Source organism: Pleuronectes platessa, chromosome 7, assembly GCF_947347685.1.
Source record: "Pleuronectes platessa chromosome 7, fPlePla1.1, whole genome shotgun sequence".
Classification (NCBI taxonomy): Eukaryota; Metazoa; Chordata; class Actinopteri; order Pleuronectiformes; family Pleuronectidae; genus Pleuronectes; species Pleuronectes platessa.
In genome coordinates this window covers 12,471,891-12,488,768 of record NC_070632.1, presented here as the reverse complement: position 1 = coordinate 12,488,768, position 16,878 = coordinate 12,471,891, and the positions used below count along the sequence as shown (strand labels likewise).

The window sequence follows — 16,878 nt, the reverse complement described above, 5'->3', positions numbered from 1 at the left end:
GAAGCGGCAGAGACAGAGCGCTCTATCCCGTCTGCAAGCCTACAGGTACTTTGCACAAATTGATTTCACAGTGTAATGTAATTGCTGTATTTTGTTGATATCATCTACGATTTTTGTAAGATAATTTATTCGAGCCAAAATGGTGTTTTTTTTTCCAATCTCTTTGTAATTCTGCCTGTGTCGAGGTTTTTTGTTCATTCTTTCTCAAGTGTGATTTGCAGAAATAAAGAAACTTGTTTTTTTTCTGGCCTTGATACTTCTTTTCTCATGTAGCCTTTGTTGAGTATGATATTCCAATAGTTACCCTCTTGCCGGTTTTCTTATTCTTCCATGTTGGCAACAGCCAGCGGCCTGAGGCATTAGGTATTTGGATTCTCTCTCTGTCCGTCCCACTACTGTGAACAAAATATCTCAAGGGCACCATGAGGGAATTTCTTTAAATTTGGTACACACGTTCAGTTGGACTCAAGGATGAACTGAGTCGATTTTGGAGGTCAACGGTCAAGGTCACTGCGACCTCATAAAACCCATTTTCGCCTTTTGATTGCGTTATCTTAAGAACTGGCAAAAATTCCAACTCAGACTTGTCTAATAACTGATTGGATAAGGGTGGTATACTCCGAGGCTTCCAAGACATGTTTTTAGCCTCTTTAACATGCTATCTAAAGTTAAAGGGAATTTAAAAGAATGCATGTAGACAGAAACTGCACTGGTTGGCAGAGGCATGCAACCACAGGTCTGTATTTCCAGGTCTTTGGAAGACACAGTAAGAATTGATTTAAAAAGAAATACACACACTGATCTGCAGACTCACTGCAACACACGATTAGACATTCAACACTCGCTTTCAGATTCAATACTGACCTCATTCTCTAATGAACGAGTTCAGACCTGCCCGGTGTGTGCAGGGAGGACACAGGAGCACCGATGTCCAATGATTTCCAATAAGCTCCTTCATTCCGCCGTCCTCCTTGCACACCTGGTGCAGATGCATTCATTAGAGAGGCGGCAGAGCCACAGACGCCGTGGACACGATCAACAGACGAGTCAGTCTGAGACAGAGAGTAAAAACTACTTTATTCTTTCATTCTCTTCAAACAGAAAAAATTTGAAATAATCCTTTAGTAAATGTGTTGATCTTTAAGAAATCTCCATTGTATTCTTCTTCTCTTTTTTTTTTTGAATATTGTGAGGGTGCAAAGATTAATGACAGTGCTCCACGGTAAGGATGCAGATTGGCACGTCTCCATGGCAACCACAGAGAAGCCGGGGGCTGGGGATAAGTGGGGGTCGGGCAGAAGGGAAGGGGCGGGAGCAGAGCGAGTGAATAAAATGACATTAATCAACCCATCATGCCCTGACAATAATGACACAAACGAATAATCAAACTCATCCCTCGCACTGTAAATGAAAAAAGCAAACCAAAATAAAGACATCATGCTAATTAGAAGAAGTCAGTCAGAGTTTACAGTAAACAAAGTGGGGACGCTGACTTGCGAAATCAAGCAGTTTTTTCTAAAGTGAATCGAAGCTGGATTTGTTGTTGCTTTGGCAGCAATGTGCATGTATGTCAGTGCATGTGTGTGTGGCTGAGTGAGCATGTGTGTACTTGTACAGCATACAAACACTGTGCATGTGTGTGTGTGTGTCCGGTGGTTTGAATACTGTACGTATTCACCAATACAGCATAGCCCTTTAGACACCTTAAACAGGTGACACAGCCATCTCTTAATAATCCTGTAATAATATGACATGGTAATTTAATGAAAAATGTAGATCTGTAATAATATCAGTGTGTGTCACCATGGTAACTGGAGTGTGTTCTATAAAAGCTGCCTGTTTCCCATCTCTAGTAGCAGTAGGATGTAGGACACCCTCCTGGTAATAAATGCGAATAATAATCATTTGTAACTATAATAATAATAATAATATTCTTTTTTTCTCTTTTAAACTAGATCTTCTCTGTACAAATACATACGTAGATACACACACTGGGCAAACCAATCACTTTTTTTTTCAGAATAAATCTATATTATCTATTTACAATATATCCAATATATTCTGTGGTGCAAAAAGGTACAAGAGGTGTGTGGTGCGTCTCAGTTGGATGATGGTTCGTGATCTGCTGTACAAACTGGCTCAAGCTCGACAACGTGACAGACAACACTTGAAATAATTATTCCATGGACATCTTCAGTTTTCCCCCTGATTAAACATTCAGCGAAGGAATGCATCTCTGCTTACATAACAATTTCAGTGTGCAAGAAAAATAAGATATGTGTGAGTGATGTTTTATTATAGGTGACCTTAGTCTACCCTGTGTGGAGCCTTTTTTGTTCATTTTCAAGCTAAAGCTAGGATTTTTCTGGGTGTAGATATTGCCTAAATCCAAAGGTAACATTAATATTCACACTCATTAGGAGTAAATGTACACGAGGAGAAAGGCTTCTGCCTGTTTAAGTCTTGTTTTGGATGAATTCTGCTCCCACAAATGAGCAGAGTGAACACACAATCGCTCAGAGCGACTCAGAGGTGCAGATATTACACGTTCCAGTGCAGCACGTTTGTTCCTGAGCTCTGTGAGAGCCAAACGCCACAGAATCAGGGTCATCACACAAACCACTGTGAAGACATCTGGTCAAATGAGTTCAGAAAAACACAATGAAAAAGCACAAACAGTAGGATTGTCATCAGGATGTGGTTCTGGGTTTAGTGAGTAACAACGTCCTCGCTAGAGTCCTCAAGTAGAGACGTTGGATCCTTTTCCCAACTGCGTCCTTACACTCACTGGTTCTCTGTTCCCCACAACATGAAGGAAACAAATAGGTGGACGATGCTCCGTTTTCTTCACATTATGCAGATATGAGGGAATAAAAGCATTGCAGCGTGGGGAAGCTGTGCCGACACTGTGATTGTGTTATCTTAGATGGTTGACTGCACCCTACAAAGAGGTGTGAACTTCGATATTTTGGAAGAAAACAAGACAATGCAGACAGTTTGTCAGTTAACATTTAAAGCCGATCCATGTCCCTTCGTGGCCGCCAGAGTTTTGCTTTCTGACGTTGCCCGTCGGCATCACAGTCACAGCTCACTGACACGTTTGTTGGAGAGGTGACATTTAAAAAAATGCAAAGTCACATGATCTGTTAAGGAGTGTGAGATGTAGACATACAACACCATCAGCTACCAGGTGACATGTTGGAGAGAAATGGCGTTAAAAGCCACAATGCTGCTCAGTCAAGACAGTGATTAGATTCTTGTTTTTTTCCTTCGTCCCTTAACGCGACTCACACAGTATAATCCCTTTTTGTTGTTGCGTTTATCTTCCCATCTCGGGTGAGAGTTTGTCTGGACGAAGGAAACAGTTCAACAGTACGGAGAGTAATCCACGACTCAGACAATGCTGCGGGAGCCGCTGGAGTTGCGCCTGCGGACGAGAGGCATGGTGTGGTGAAGGGGCATGGGCGAGTCAGGGGGACAGAACTGGTGGGGGTGGTTGTACGGTGGAGGCGGAGGCGGCAGTGGGGGCTGAGGGCCGTCCCCCTCTCTGACGTGCACGGGCGTGGACAGGGCTGACTGGATGAGCTGATGAGTGGCCGGGCCTTGACTCAGGAAGGCCTCCATCCGCCCTCGCCCGCTCTGGTCCACGACGATCACCTTCACAATCTGCTGGCACTGGATGAGCGTTTCGGGGCGAAGCTCCCCGGCCTGGACGGAGCTGAGCAGGGCGGGCGGAGCGGCAAGGGCCAGGGGTGCGGACTCAATGCTGGGCTGGCTCAGTTGATAGGTCTGCAGCCTGTTGTGAATTGACACCTAGTTTAGAAACAGTCAGAGAACGCATGAGGAGTTACCAGCCTGAACGCAGCCTCTACGCAGCCCTCTGGTGTGATACGCACATGGGCATGCAGGCATGCAGGCAGGTAGTATGCAGACGGGCGCATGCAAAAATACAAACACTCTTGTTTTTATTATCAATCATCAATCGATCAATAAAAAAATTTTGTATAGCCCATATTCACAAATCACAATTTTCTCATATAGGGATTTAACATGGTGTGACATCTTCTGTCCTTAACCCTAAACAAGAATAAGGAAAAATTACTAAAAACCCTTTTAACAGGGTAAAAATATGTAGAAACCTCAGAGAGAGCCACATGTGAGGGATCCCTCTCCCAGGACGGACAGAAGTGCATTAGATGTCAAGTGTAGGAAAACATCATCAAGATAAAGGTTTTTCTTACATGATTTAAACTTTCTCTAAATAACGTTGTCACACATTTACACACAAATACACACACACACACACACACACACACACACACCAGCCCAGACAGAGAAAAGGGATAAGACAAGATCATGACGGGAACATTTTGGGATTGTTTTGTCTGTGTGTGTGAATATGGTCAATTAATGGGAGAATAAGATGCTACGAGATAGAGGGAGTGTCGGGAGAGGAGAGCTGACACCGAGGGCTTGGTGTCTCCCTATCACAAGAAGTTACAACGCTAAGGGACCAAGTGAGGGGCAGGGGAGAGACGGGCAAAGGAGTATACTGGAGAGGGACTATAGAGGGGGGGCAAAACAGCTTCTATCTCTGTGGTTAGTTAAAGGAAGGGCTGGTTTTGCAACGACACATAGCAACCCACACACACTCGGCAGTCTGTTAACGCTATCAAGCTTATCTGGCTTTGTAGATGGTATTCTAGGAGCTGGCCTGGCTTATGGTGGCTTGCAAAGGCTTAAACAGTATAAGGCCGGCAAACAGCAGCTGATGAAAGAAGGGCTGTTGTGCAGTGAGCAGCGTGGCTGCTGATCCACTCATGAGCCACAGAGAGAGAGACTGTGCCTAGCGTCACTAGAGCAGCAGACTCCTCTCAGTGGCCTCAGTATCCTTGGCTATGGAAGAGGGGATAGGCCTCAGGCGGAGCTCCTTTTTAAAGCAAAAGCATTAAGCGGACTTTCTTTTTGGGATGAGGCTCAGTCCCTGTCCGACCGCACACACGCTCGCCTACATAGAGCACAACCACAAAGCAGAGGAGCCAGATACTCACCTGAGGGAGACATGAGTAGCTTTGGCACTCACCTCTACTGTGTTGTTGTTGCCGGTTTTATCGTACATATCCTGTTGGCCTGTGGGAGAATGAGACCCCTCAGTATGCAAGTCAATAGGCAGATTTCAGCCTCACATACAGAGGATTGGGGGACTGACACTTGTTTAAAGGACTAGTTCGGGAAAATGCGGATACTTGCTTTGCAGCTCCCTTTTTCCAACATTAGAGGAGAAGATTTTATGATTGCCCTGGAACTACGGTTTGAAACTACCACCAGCAGCTGCCTAACTAAGCTTAGCAAAGGCAGAAATCAGTTATCCTCATTCTGTCCAAAGGTCCAGCCCCTCTAAAGCTCGGAAATTATATATAACAGACCAGTCAAAATAAATATCCATCACATGAGCCTCTGTAAAAACCAGTGGTAGCTTTATGTTTACTTCACAGACATTAGAGTGGAATCTAAAAACTCTTAGATTAAAGAATATTCACAACATGACCTTCTGATATCACAAATTCACTCATTATTATATTTTTATGCCAAACGAGTGATAAGGGAGTGTTATACCAGGAAGTATGGATCGTGGGTTGAATCAATACTTTTGTTAGTTAGCTGAACACTATTAAGACATGCTTGAGTCAAAGATTTCCTCTTTTAAATAACAAAGTGAGGCAGTCAGTTATTGATGCCAGTAACCCTACAAAGGTATTTTGTGTCATATCAGCTGAAAAATTGCTTTTTCTGTTAATATAATACTTTGAAAGTTTCAGGGTATATGCTCAATCACTTCCTCCCTGAGACGATCAATACCATCATGTCCCTGAAATAGGAATCTAGAGTCCGTAGGTCTGGAGTCTCTTAACAGTTCTGCTGAACATAACTCTCTTTTCTATTTTCTTTTTCAATGTTTTCATGCGCCTCTCCTCCACGAAGTCTTCCTATTTTTGGACAATCCCCAGAGTAACATATGCATTGTTATGAGAAATGTATGCCGTGTTATGCATTTCGTGCTGCGCAAGCAAAACCAGCACCTGAGGGGGAGCCGTGTCCTGTGTGTGCATCCACTTGCCCACCGTTGGTGTGTATGCCGTGTGGCTGGATGCCCTGGTGCCTCTCCAATTCCCCTACAACAGCAGAAAGACAGATTGTAAACAGCTGTATACATTTCAGTACGAATTCGTTTTGCGTTTCCCTGAGCTGAGGTGTGCGTTCGTCTGTCCTTACACTGGATGTGTATCTGCTCCATCTCGTTGACCTCTGTGATGGCCTCTCTGAGCTCCTCCGCAAACTTCCTGAGCTCCTCTCCACTCGGGGAGCAGAAGCTCACCAGCTGCTTCTTCTCCGAGGTGAACGGGCTCAGCATGGTGATGCCGTGGGCGTAGTCTGATGAGAGAGAAACCCCCACAAAGACCAAGAGATATCAACGTGACTTTGATTCTAAGAAAGGGATGCAGGATATTTTGGAAAACATCTTTGGAAACACTTTGCAGCTTTTTAGTCAGGTTTCTACTTCACAAAATGTTCCTGCTATGAATACTATGGCACTTATGACCAAATATATTTCTGTTGACAGCAGTGGCTTCTTGAAGGTCTGTAGAAGTTAAAGAAAGTTCATAATAGAATCAAGATCAGAAGTTGCCAATACATTCTGAACAACATGGATAGAAAAAAATTTTCATTTCGAGCCGTCAACATATCAAAGTTTGAAGTGGTCCAACGATTGTGTTTACGATCGAACGTCTGCAAAACTAATGACACTCCCATCAGTCTCAGCTTTTGTTTGGAATTTATAGATTCCTCCGCTAACTGCCCGACCTTTTTAAATTGTAATTTGTACTTCTATAAATTACAGTTCAGTTGTGAGCAATTTAATCACAAGCTGTCCGTTAAAAGTCATACTTTTTTGATCCAGTCTCTCTAAACCTACATAATAAGGACTTTTTATTATTAATATGGCCTCAAACACTGTTAACAGAGACATTTGTGTCTTTTCTTGCTGTATTGAAATTGTTAGTTTACAAGAGATTGTTTCGTATAGTTTGGTCCGACATGTCAGATTTGATTCTGTGACCACAAAGCAAACAGTGTTTCATGGTTCACAAAAGCTCTATTCCATATCAGTCCTTATATTAATACTTTATGTGATGCCCTTTCTGTGAGATACTGTGTGTAAATCGACACCAGTGGGTCATCTTTCTTTGTCCTGGTGACCTCCTGGGAATGAACTCAAAGCCTGCATCCTGACAACTGTGCTGTTGCTGACTCAGACAACATTTTTCCAGCACTCCGCTCAACTGTAGAGAAGAAAAGTGCCGCAGAGTAGAATAGCCTCTTACACTCATTGCTGAAGAGGTGAAACTGCATTCCCAGGAGACCCATTGCTTTGCAGAAGGTGTACGAGGCCGAGCTTTTTTTCTTGGGACACAGTTTGAGGATCTGCAGTCAACACAGGAAAAGCAAAATGTACTGTTTCTGATTATGTCTCGCTGTTACGTTCATTATATTTGGTGTATATGTGGAGCCTGGTGGTGAGTCAGATGATCTCATTGATGTGACGTTACCAGCAGCAGGTCGTTGAAGAGGAAGACCTCTCTCTGAAGCTGTGACAGCTTTTGCTTGTGAGGCTTGTTGGCATCGGGCACCTCAAAGAGGCGGCAGCAGCACACCAGACGTCTGTGAGGCACGGCCAGGATCTGTGGAGGCGAGGTTAAAGACAAGGAGATGACGGAGGACAGACTGCAGTGAAATAATGCAGGACACCAAAGGAGGCTGAACAAACGGGCACAGACAGTTCCCTGAGATGAGAAATAAAGGGGATATTACTATTACTCACAGTTTTCAGGCCCAGGATGGATTGCTCCACACGGCTCACATACGTGACGTGGTCTTCATTTGAACGGAGCTCTCGCTGCTGAATCCTCTCATAAATTCCTGCCACCATCTCTCTGGGGATGTCTGCTCCATCATCCACACCTGAGGGAACAAGGACTCTTAAAATGTAGGCGTACGAAGGTAAGAGCCGTGACGGGAGGAGGTGAGCGACTTATGGAGAGATAAGTTGGGTGATGTGTGTGGCAGCCAGAGAGTGGAACAGACAAACAGGCAAACATCAGATGAACCTGAAGCTCAGGGTGATGAAGTTTGGTTAGACAAAATTACAATCCAGGTTCAAATAGATCCAATAATTAATTTTTCTTCTTTAATTTAAATTTTCTTTGAGCTATCTTTTTTAAAAATTTACAAATATTGTCTTTGAAATCCCACGAATTAGTACATATTTGTTTTCATTGCTACCTTGTCAAGCACTTGGATATAATAATGTAATGTAGATTTTGAAGTGCCACATAAACCTACTGTGTTATTACTATATTATTATTTAAATTGCTGTAAGATGTACCAATGTACTGGCATCTGCAAACATCAGATGTTTTTGTCATAAATGTGAGTTTTTTTTCTGGTCCACTTTAATCTCGAGATTCAGAAATGTATTCTTAAATTTTATGGTTTTAATTTTGTTATTTCTTTTTACCAACAATGTTCTGAATACATCCCCGTACTCGTTTAACCACATTTCCTACAGGCGCTGGAGGCAGTTGACCAATCTCAACAGAGTTGGCCAACTGGCCAATCAGAGCTGACTTGGTGTTTTTGAGGGGGCTCTTACATAGACAGGAGCTAAAAACCAAAGCATTTGAGACAGTGGCTGAATTGAGTGCTGAAGAAATGGACAGTATGAGGAAAGTGATGGGTTGTATGACCTTGAGAAATAGTAAAATAAAAAGTTATGATGTCTGAAAATGTTCCCCTGCTGCACCTGTGTATTGTGCATGTGCTCATTGTTATGTCCCTTTGAACAAGAGAGCCTGCCAAATGCAATCCCTGCACAGGCAGTGATGCAAAACAAAGCAAGCTCACAAACATTGATGTAAATTATACATTATTCAAAACACTCCCCAAAAAAAATATGTTTTGCAAATGTTTTATGAAGAGGTAAGTGCATTCACCATTTTGCAGACTTCTACGACACACACAAAAGGAGAGAAACTGAAGTATACATAGCTTTTGTTTTGTTCCACAAAGGACACTGAGTCCATGTGGTCTTGGCACTTAAATGCACATGACACAATATGCTGTAGCTAAGGAGATATGTAAAAAAACATGTCCAGGAGGAGCAGGTAAGAATCTGCACCGTGCATTTCCATTTATTTCAAAGTCAACGCTTAAAACACAGACAGCTACTTAATCTAGAAATTAAAGAATTTAAACCTCAAAAGTCCTTCATGTCCTCATTTGACACATTTTGAAGTGGTTCCATTTAAATTTATCGTATCAATGTTTTATTAGTCACGGATGTTGATTGTGAGTTAAATCCTTTCATTGTGCAAATCCCTGGGAAGTTACTGTGCGCGGCAGCCACAGTGGAAGCTAATGGGGATCCTAACGATAAACTCAATAATCAGTGAATAAGAGAGTGACTGTGTGGGCTCACATGAATTGTGTCTGAGATATTACAGCCAAATTAGTTTAATTTCAGAGTGGGTTTCTGCAGCTCTGAATCGGAGTGAATGTGTTTAATCCCAGTATGTGTGCTGATATTAAGACCCAGCAGTTGTTCGGTTATCGTTTCAAACATCACTCTGGTCTGACACTGCTGTGCAGCCTAAATTGAAACCGACTTGAAAAAAAGATAACACATTTTATAATATGGTTGTTTTTTTTCCATTAGCTGAATGTAAAAATAAACTGCTGTGCTGCTTTGAGCGCCGTGTGCATGTGTTGTAATGTCGGAGAGAGACATCGACATCGAGTGCTCGGCGCCTCGAGGAGCTTGCGTGCAGGTGATGAGATGCTTCTGGAAAACCCACGCTCATATCATTAAATCTGAGCGAGCCTCAATTAAATGAGACGACGCCATGGTCTCTGGGGCAGAGCTAAGAGTCGAAGATATCTGGAAATATCCGCCCGCACACAGTTGATGCTTTTTCTTGACGGTTGAGGCAAGCAACCGCCGCCTCTTTGAGTAATTTACCTCAGTTCAGGAGGCTGTCACTCAAAAGCTGAAGGTGAGATTAAAATGAAGCTGATGAGATGAGGCTTGTTGCAAAACGTTGACTTCCCTGCCCTCTGTTCCCCTTTTCCTCCTCCTCATCATTCTACCTGGCACTTCTCTCCATTGGACGGCCTCATGATCTGCAGTCAGATGTTTGATCTGCGTCTGTGTCTGGTTGAGTTCAAAACTCATAAAACATTCGTCATAAATGTTCAAATATGGCTGCAGGTAAAACACACCAGCTCCCTCCACTGCGGCAACTCACACAATGACACATACCATTGTCATTGCCTCTATGTAAATGTTTGCCTGAAAATGCATATCACGTGGCCTCTCACGTACACTCGTCATGCGTGTGCACGGATTGCACCAGTTTTGCACATGCAGACTCATCAACCTATTGCACCCCCTACCTGCTTTTACTGACATATGCCTTATCTGCCACCATTTATCAGTTATTCATAAATTTAAAAAAAAAAAAATTCATATATAGTACTCTTTTCACTGCATCTGGATATACTAATATATGCCATATCTGTTATTAATTGATATTTACCTTTTATTATCTCTTTCACCTGTAAATATTGCCTTATCTTCACCTTAATCTACTATTTACCCTTTCTGGTGAGATGTCAATACACTTGTACTATGTGCAGTGACAATAACGTTGAATTTAATCTAATCTAATGTAGCGAGATACGTGCCCTCTGTGTGCATGGACCCGCTCACCTCTTAGGTTGCGTATGAAGTCATCGAGGCCCATTTTGCGCTGGGGTTTGATGTTGGGGGAGTACATGTCAGTGTTGAGGAGAACCACAGCGAACGCCAGGATGAAGATGGTGTCCGGGTTGTGAAACTGCTGCACGACATCGGGATTGCACATGCAGTACCTCTGGCTGTGGACGAAAAAACATCCGTCAATACGTCTTCTCTGGATTCAAGTCAACGTGCCACATTTATAGGCACAAGTAATGATGTATTTCCATCCATTATCTATACCACTTATCCTTTGAGAGGCTCAGGGTGCGCTACAGCTAGAGGTGGAGGCGGGGTACAGCCTGAACAGGTCACACTTGAAGCCACACCTCCAAAAGGGGAGAACATAAAAACTCCACACAGAAGGACCCCCGACCAAACCAGGATTCGCACCAGGAACCTTTTTGCTAATAGGCAACAGTGCTAATCTGTAACTGTGTATTTCCTTGTTTGAAATAGACTTGTTAGTGTGCCACAATGTTGCAAAAAACGCTCCTGCTTTGCATAATGGGTTCTATTTATAAACACCAAACAACATTCTGTTATGTCACCGATGATGTCAGCTCGTCCCGGTGACGTGGTGTTTTTGCCTTGGTTTTGTTGCCATGGACCCGAGGAACTGCGGGTCGACTGTAGAGTATTTTGGATGAGGTAAGGGAAAATACAGAGCCTAAGCCAACTGACAGAGAGCTCTGGGATACCTCAACAGTACGTTTGTCATTGCGCCCAATTAAAAAGTTGCTTGTTCTGAATGTGAGATAAGAGCATTCATGCTGAATTTAAGGAGGTTCCATTACCATACAAGCTGCACTACTTCATAAACTGACTATCTCACTTATTGTAACTTCTCCTCGTCACTCTTTCATAAATGAGACCGGAAGGACGCATTAGACATGTGACAGGGCAAAATGGTTCGGCCCTGGGTAGGGTAACGATGCCCAGTCTGCTTTGGACCCAGGGATGTTGAAATTTTGACTCGTTTTCGCTCCGTCTCTGCCCACAGGCTTCAATGACTCCCCCACTTCCACCCCTCCTTCTCCCACAGCTCCCTCCCTATCTTTCTTACTGTCACATACACTTACACAGTGGGCCATTTCAGCGATGGGAAGCTTTTATCTCTACAGCCAGGCAGGATGCAGACATGGAGAGGCCTGCCGTGCTCCAGAGGACTATGCACTCGTCAGAGCATATGCAAGCGAGCGGCCACATCTGAGGCCAACGCAAACTAAAAAGCCTTTTTCCCAGAAACCCGGCGATATCTGAGGCCAGAGAACCCGTTGGCTATCAATCGACTACAGGCCACTTCAGAAGAAATGCCTTTGTTCGAGGGAGAATAGATACTCCCCTACAAATGTAATATGCACGGGCGCACACATACACACACACAAACACATGAAGGCAAAAAGGAGCGTCTGGATGTGTCAACTTGATGTAATTCTGCAGCAAATTCATCAAAGGCTGAACACAAGGCAAGAGTACTTCTGTACGTGTGGGTGTGTGTGTATGTATGCAAATGGACATGTGCATGGATGTGTGAGCGCATGTGTGCACATTAATACACTGAGTGAGCAAACAGTCAAGTGAATAAATAAATGATTGGACGTGTGTGTGTGTGTGTGTCTGTTTGTGCTTCATTCACACATTTTTCAGGCGTGGATCTCTGTCTTATGTAACCAGAAGAACACTAGCTCCCGAATCTCTCATCTTCATATCTGCATATGAGAGTTGCATGCCAGCTGGCACAAATACCACTTTGAAAAAAAGAAGTACTCACGGCAAGAGGGCAACACGCTTCAAACAGGATGATGAACAACTATTACGTAACCGACATGGCATCGGATGTCTGGCTGTCCCAATAAAGCCCACTCTTCTCTGATTTATATACTGGCAGATTCAGCTACAGAGAGCGCGGCCTTGGATCACTGATGAATATGTACTCTGCACCCAGGGGGCCCTGCCTGTATGATTGAGTGCGATGTGATTAACCGATGATTAGCTGATGATTAGCTGATTGGCCCTCAGATCTAAAGCAGACTTGACTGCTCACTTTCTTCTTTTCCTTCACCAAGAGTTAGAAAACGCCGGGTATATGCAAAACAGAAGTGACAACTAGAATGGCACTTAGTAGAGCGCATCTCCAACAGGGCCCTGCAGTCCCCTTAAATCTGTTCAAGCGGCACCAAATTGCACACACTCATAGATATCGGTCGTCTAAAATATGATTTATTTTTCATCTAGATCGATGAAGAATTCCCTGGAAAGTGAGTGGAAATAACCACAAGCTTAATATCTCTCAATGTTGACGAAATGGGAGAAACAATCTTGGAGCTGCCCGCTGTTCCTCAAACCACATCCCTCCACCAGGTTTTGTGATAATTCATCCAGATGTTTTTGCGTAAATCTGCTTACAAACAAACACACGTAAACAGGACCTCTCTAGCAGGGGTCATACAGTGCTCATGTAAAGTAATGCCCGCGTATCCACACTCTGCAAACCACTTGACCTCTTTTGCCCTGAATTAATGTCTATTAATCCACAGCTGGAAATAGTCCCCAACAAATCCACTATCCAACGAGAAACTTATCGGATTTTCTGATTCTCTGCCATGGTATATCCTGCTCTTAATGCAGAAATTGATTGTTCTCCTTTCTCGTAACTTGTTTTTGTATACATATAAATATATATATATAGCATGATTTGTGAGGATAGGTACTTAAGTGTTCTTGTCACTTAAATGTGTTGTATGTATATATATTTTTTTGTGCTAAATCATTCATTGTGTTTTTCCAATTGTGTCTATTCTCCTCTAATGTGAGTCACCAGCTCCGTCTATTGTTGATAATAAGCTGATGATATAACTTCAGCCTCTAGGGGGCTGTCAGTCAAAATGATAAAAATACGACCTAGTTTGGTTACATCATGAAGCAGCGTGGGATCATGGGAGTCGTTGTGTTAGACACAGATGACTCAGGCTCAAATAAGGTTCCCTGATGAGATTATGTGTCAAATATGTATTCATGTTACGCAGCAAATAGCAACGTGAAATCTTGATCTATTGTGATTGACCGATACAAACAGTGGAAGGAAAAAACATCCGTTTAGCTGTTTTTTCCTTTCGCCATATGTTGTTTGCTCTGAACGTTACAGCAGAGACGAATAAAGCCACAGGTAAAGTGGACACGAAAAACGAAAACGTACTGTTACCTTGAGCAAGTCGTAAAATAAGGTCTGATCAGACGCATTGTTGGTTCAATGTTATCTTGAGATGGTGCACGAACCTGATCTGAAGTCAGTGGTGCTGTAGTTTACTGTTATTTTAAATGTGAAGGATGCAGATAGTAATGTGCACCAACACAGGCGTGTGTGAAACGAACGCACACTCTACTTGTTACATACTAAGATGGTCCGCTCTTGCGCTTAGTCACACTGTTCCCTCTGTACATAAGTGCTCTTTCTTATTACCTGGAAAAGCCACCATTACCACAGCAATCAACCAAGGTGCAAGGTCTTTTTTTCCCTCCATCGTTTAACTAACAAAAGTGGATTTGGACATATCTTAAATGCACTCGCACCATGAGATTTAGACCCTGCGCTCAGGTCGTTAAAATATAGCCCTTAGTCTTTATGGTTTAAGTCGTAGTAGGACCGACTGAATGACAATGAGGTTTGGGCTGAGTGCCACACAGACAAGTTGGAAAGTACTGAAAGACGAGCAGACAAAAGAAAACCAGAAATAAACCAGTTATATCCTTTTAGAAGAAATCTTGGTCATCAGCTTCAGGGCCCCAAAAAAGAGACAGGAAAGAGTAAGCCCATATTCACATCACATATTGGAGACAGAAAATCAAGCAATGCATTCAAATGGCAAATACACACTCTTTACATTATATTGTTCTAGTGATTTTACATAATGGAAGAGGACATCTGGGAGTTCAAATGTGCAATATGAAACAAGTCATGTCCTTCTGGTCACATTGTTGGTTTTCCAGAGGGGAAAGAGCAGCACATCAGCAGAGGCAGATTAAAACGTTCACAGCGAGGTAACCAATTACGCTTCAACAGAAAACAATGATCACATTTTTATTGCATTTTTAGTCCTGGGGGTAATCTTTGGATACTGCCAGGACATTTCAAGGAGAGTTCCAGCCAGGGGATAAGGTGCCATCTTATTTGTCAGGTCACTATCTGCTTTTGCCTCAAAGAAGCCCCCCCAAAAAAACAGCACCCTAGAATCTGTTTGTGTCCAGGTGGAGGCCACAAAAAGCCAGACAGTCCATTCACAGGCATGAATGGACTGTGCAAACTGCAGAAGGCCTCTCAAGGTCCTCTTGGTATTTAAATGTGTCTTCTTCAGTGGGTCTGCGGATACATTTTAGTGACTGGAGAGTAAATGAGCAGAGAACAACTCAGGCTAAAAAAAAACAGCTTGTGATAACCAAACATGCACTTCCACATATTTATGTTTGATTATGGATGGAAGCGGAAGCTGTTCAGTGTTCACCACACGCAGCCAGCCCCCCTGAAGATGGGTCCGCGGACTGTCATCCAGGGGAGGAAGTTTGTAAAATAGAGCATCTATTTTGGTCCTGATGAAATGCACGCTGATTGCCTGCAGCTCCGATCTCTTGTTATGATTGGCTGACAATCAAACTCCTCTGAGTTTAGTCAAAGGTTACAGGCAATCAGTGTAATTTGTTAATGAAACGGGGCTTTGGTCTCATCAGAGCCTGTCGCAGTGAGCTAGCAGAACCAGTTAAACACTTTGCCTATACAGTCGGCCTATTAGTATGCCATTCTGGATGTGTCTGCTGCCCCAAGGCTGCGAGATGAGATCAGAAAAGACGCTTCTGTTTTACTGCAAAATCGGCGGGTTTGGTTATGTCTCTTTGTTTGTCTGTTTTGCACAGTTGGCCACGGGCAAGAGGTCCATTAATTTTAAAAAGATCAGAGGGCCCTTATACAAGCATTGCTCATTCATGTGATGGACTGTTGTATTAAAATAAGAAGAAGCCAGAGCCCTGTTAAGTCAGCGAGGCCTGCACGCGAGCGAGATGACAGTCTCACCTGAAGGCTTCGATGAGTCTCTCCACTTTCTGCGCTTCTCCCTGAACGCGGACATGAGCCTGGAACTTTCTTAGGGCTTCGTCGAGCTCCATGCCTGAGAAATCCATCTCATCCACAACGCAACTGCATTGAGACAGACAGTGAGAAAGGAAGGGAAAAAAAAGAAATCAGAGAGAGAAAGGAGAGTGAGATCGGGTTTAGCTGCGTTGCGTCACTGTGATGTGAAGGTGAGCGTGCGAGTGTGTGTTGGTGCGCGTGTGACAAAATGTGACTACCCAAGTGCTGATGGCAAATCTCACTCTAACAGTCATACTTCCTTTACAGAGCCAGTGACCTGGAAGATGCACATAGAGACAACATTTTGCACACGCACACACACGCACACGGACACACACACTCTTTGTGCAAATATTAATGGAGAAGAAAGGGTCTGATGACAGGGGGGGTTGGGGGGGGGGGGGGCATAAAAGGAAGGAAAGCGGGATGAGAGGGTGAAATAATGAAATGCAAAGAGCGAGGGGGCACTTGAGAGGCTGAGGACAGACTGTGGCAATAAAGGAAGTGCATGCACAAGAAGGGAAGTGCAAGTGTACTGTATGTTTACGTGCATGTGTGTGTGTGTATGTGTGTGTGTGTGTGTGTGTGTGTGTGTGTGTGTGTGTGTGTGTGTGTGTGTGTGTGTGTGTGTGTGTGTGGGGGGGGGGGGGGTGTGTGTGTGTGTGTGTGTGTGTGTGTGTGTGTGTGTGTGTGTGTGTGTGGGGGTGTGTGGGTGTGTGTGTGCAGTGACCTATTTCTTGAGTCTCAGCAACAACCTCAGCAAAAAGCCTCCCTATCCTGGGTCTTTGTCAACACTGGTTGGATGCGAATATAGTCAAAGCATTGAGTGAATGCTTGTTGTCGTGAATGTGCTGCACGTCAACTGGGTTTGTATGTGTGTCTGTGTCTGATATCATGTGTG

At 43.6% G+C, this 16,878-nt stretch overlaps 1 protein-coding gene across 1 annotated transcript in view; it reads right to left on the bottom strand.

The window, feature by feature from the left end:
- Positions 1 to 1,058: 1,058 nt before the first annotated feature.
- iqsec3b (IQ motif and Sec7 domain ArfGEF 3b) overlaps positions 1,059 to 16,878 on the bottom strand; it is a 31,679-nt gene continuing 15,859 nt past the window's right edge. Inside the window, exons 7-15 of the mRNA XM_053426161.1 lie at positions 15,921 to 16,043; positions 10,829 to 10,995; positions 7,883 to 8,022; positions 7,611 to 7,742; positions 7,386 to 7,485; positions 6,274 to 6,432; positions 6,081 to 6,173; positions 5,084 to 5,130; positions 1,059 to 3,813 (exon numbers count right to left, since the gene is read on the bottom strand). Coding sequence (XP_053282136.1) covers positions 3,394 to 3,813; positions 5,084 to 5,130; positions 6,081 to 6,173; positions 6,274 to 6,432; positions 7,386 to 7,485; positions 7,611 to 7,742; positions 7,883 to 8,022; positions 10,829 to 10,995; positions 15,921 to 16,043 — 1,381 coding nt within the window. The 3' untranslated portion in view covers positions 1,059 to 3,393. The remainder of the gene's footprint in view (positions 3,814 to 5,083; positions 5,131 to 6,080; positions 6,174 to 6,273; positions 6,433 to 7,385; positions 7,486 to 7,610; positions 7,743 to 7,882; positions 8,023 to 10,828; positions 10,996 to 15,920; positions 16,044 to 16,878) is intronic.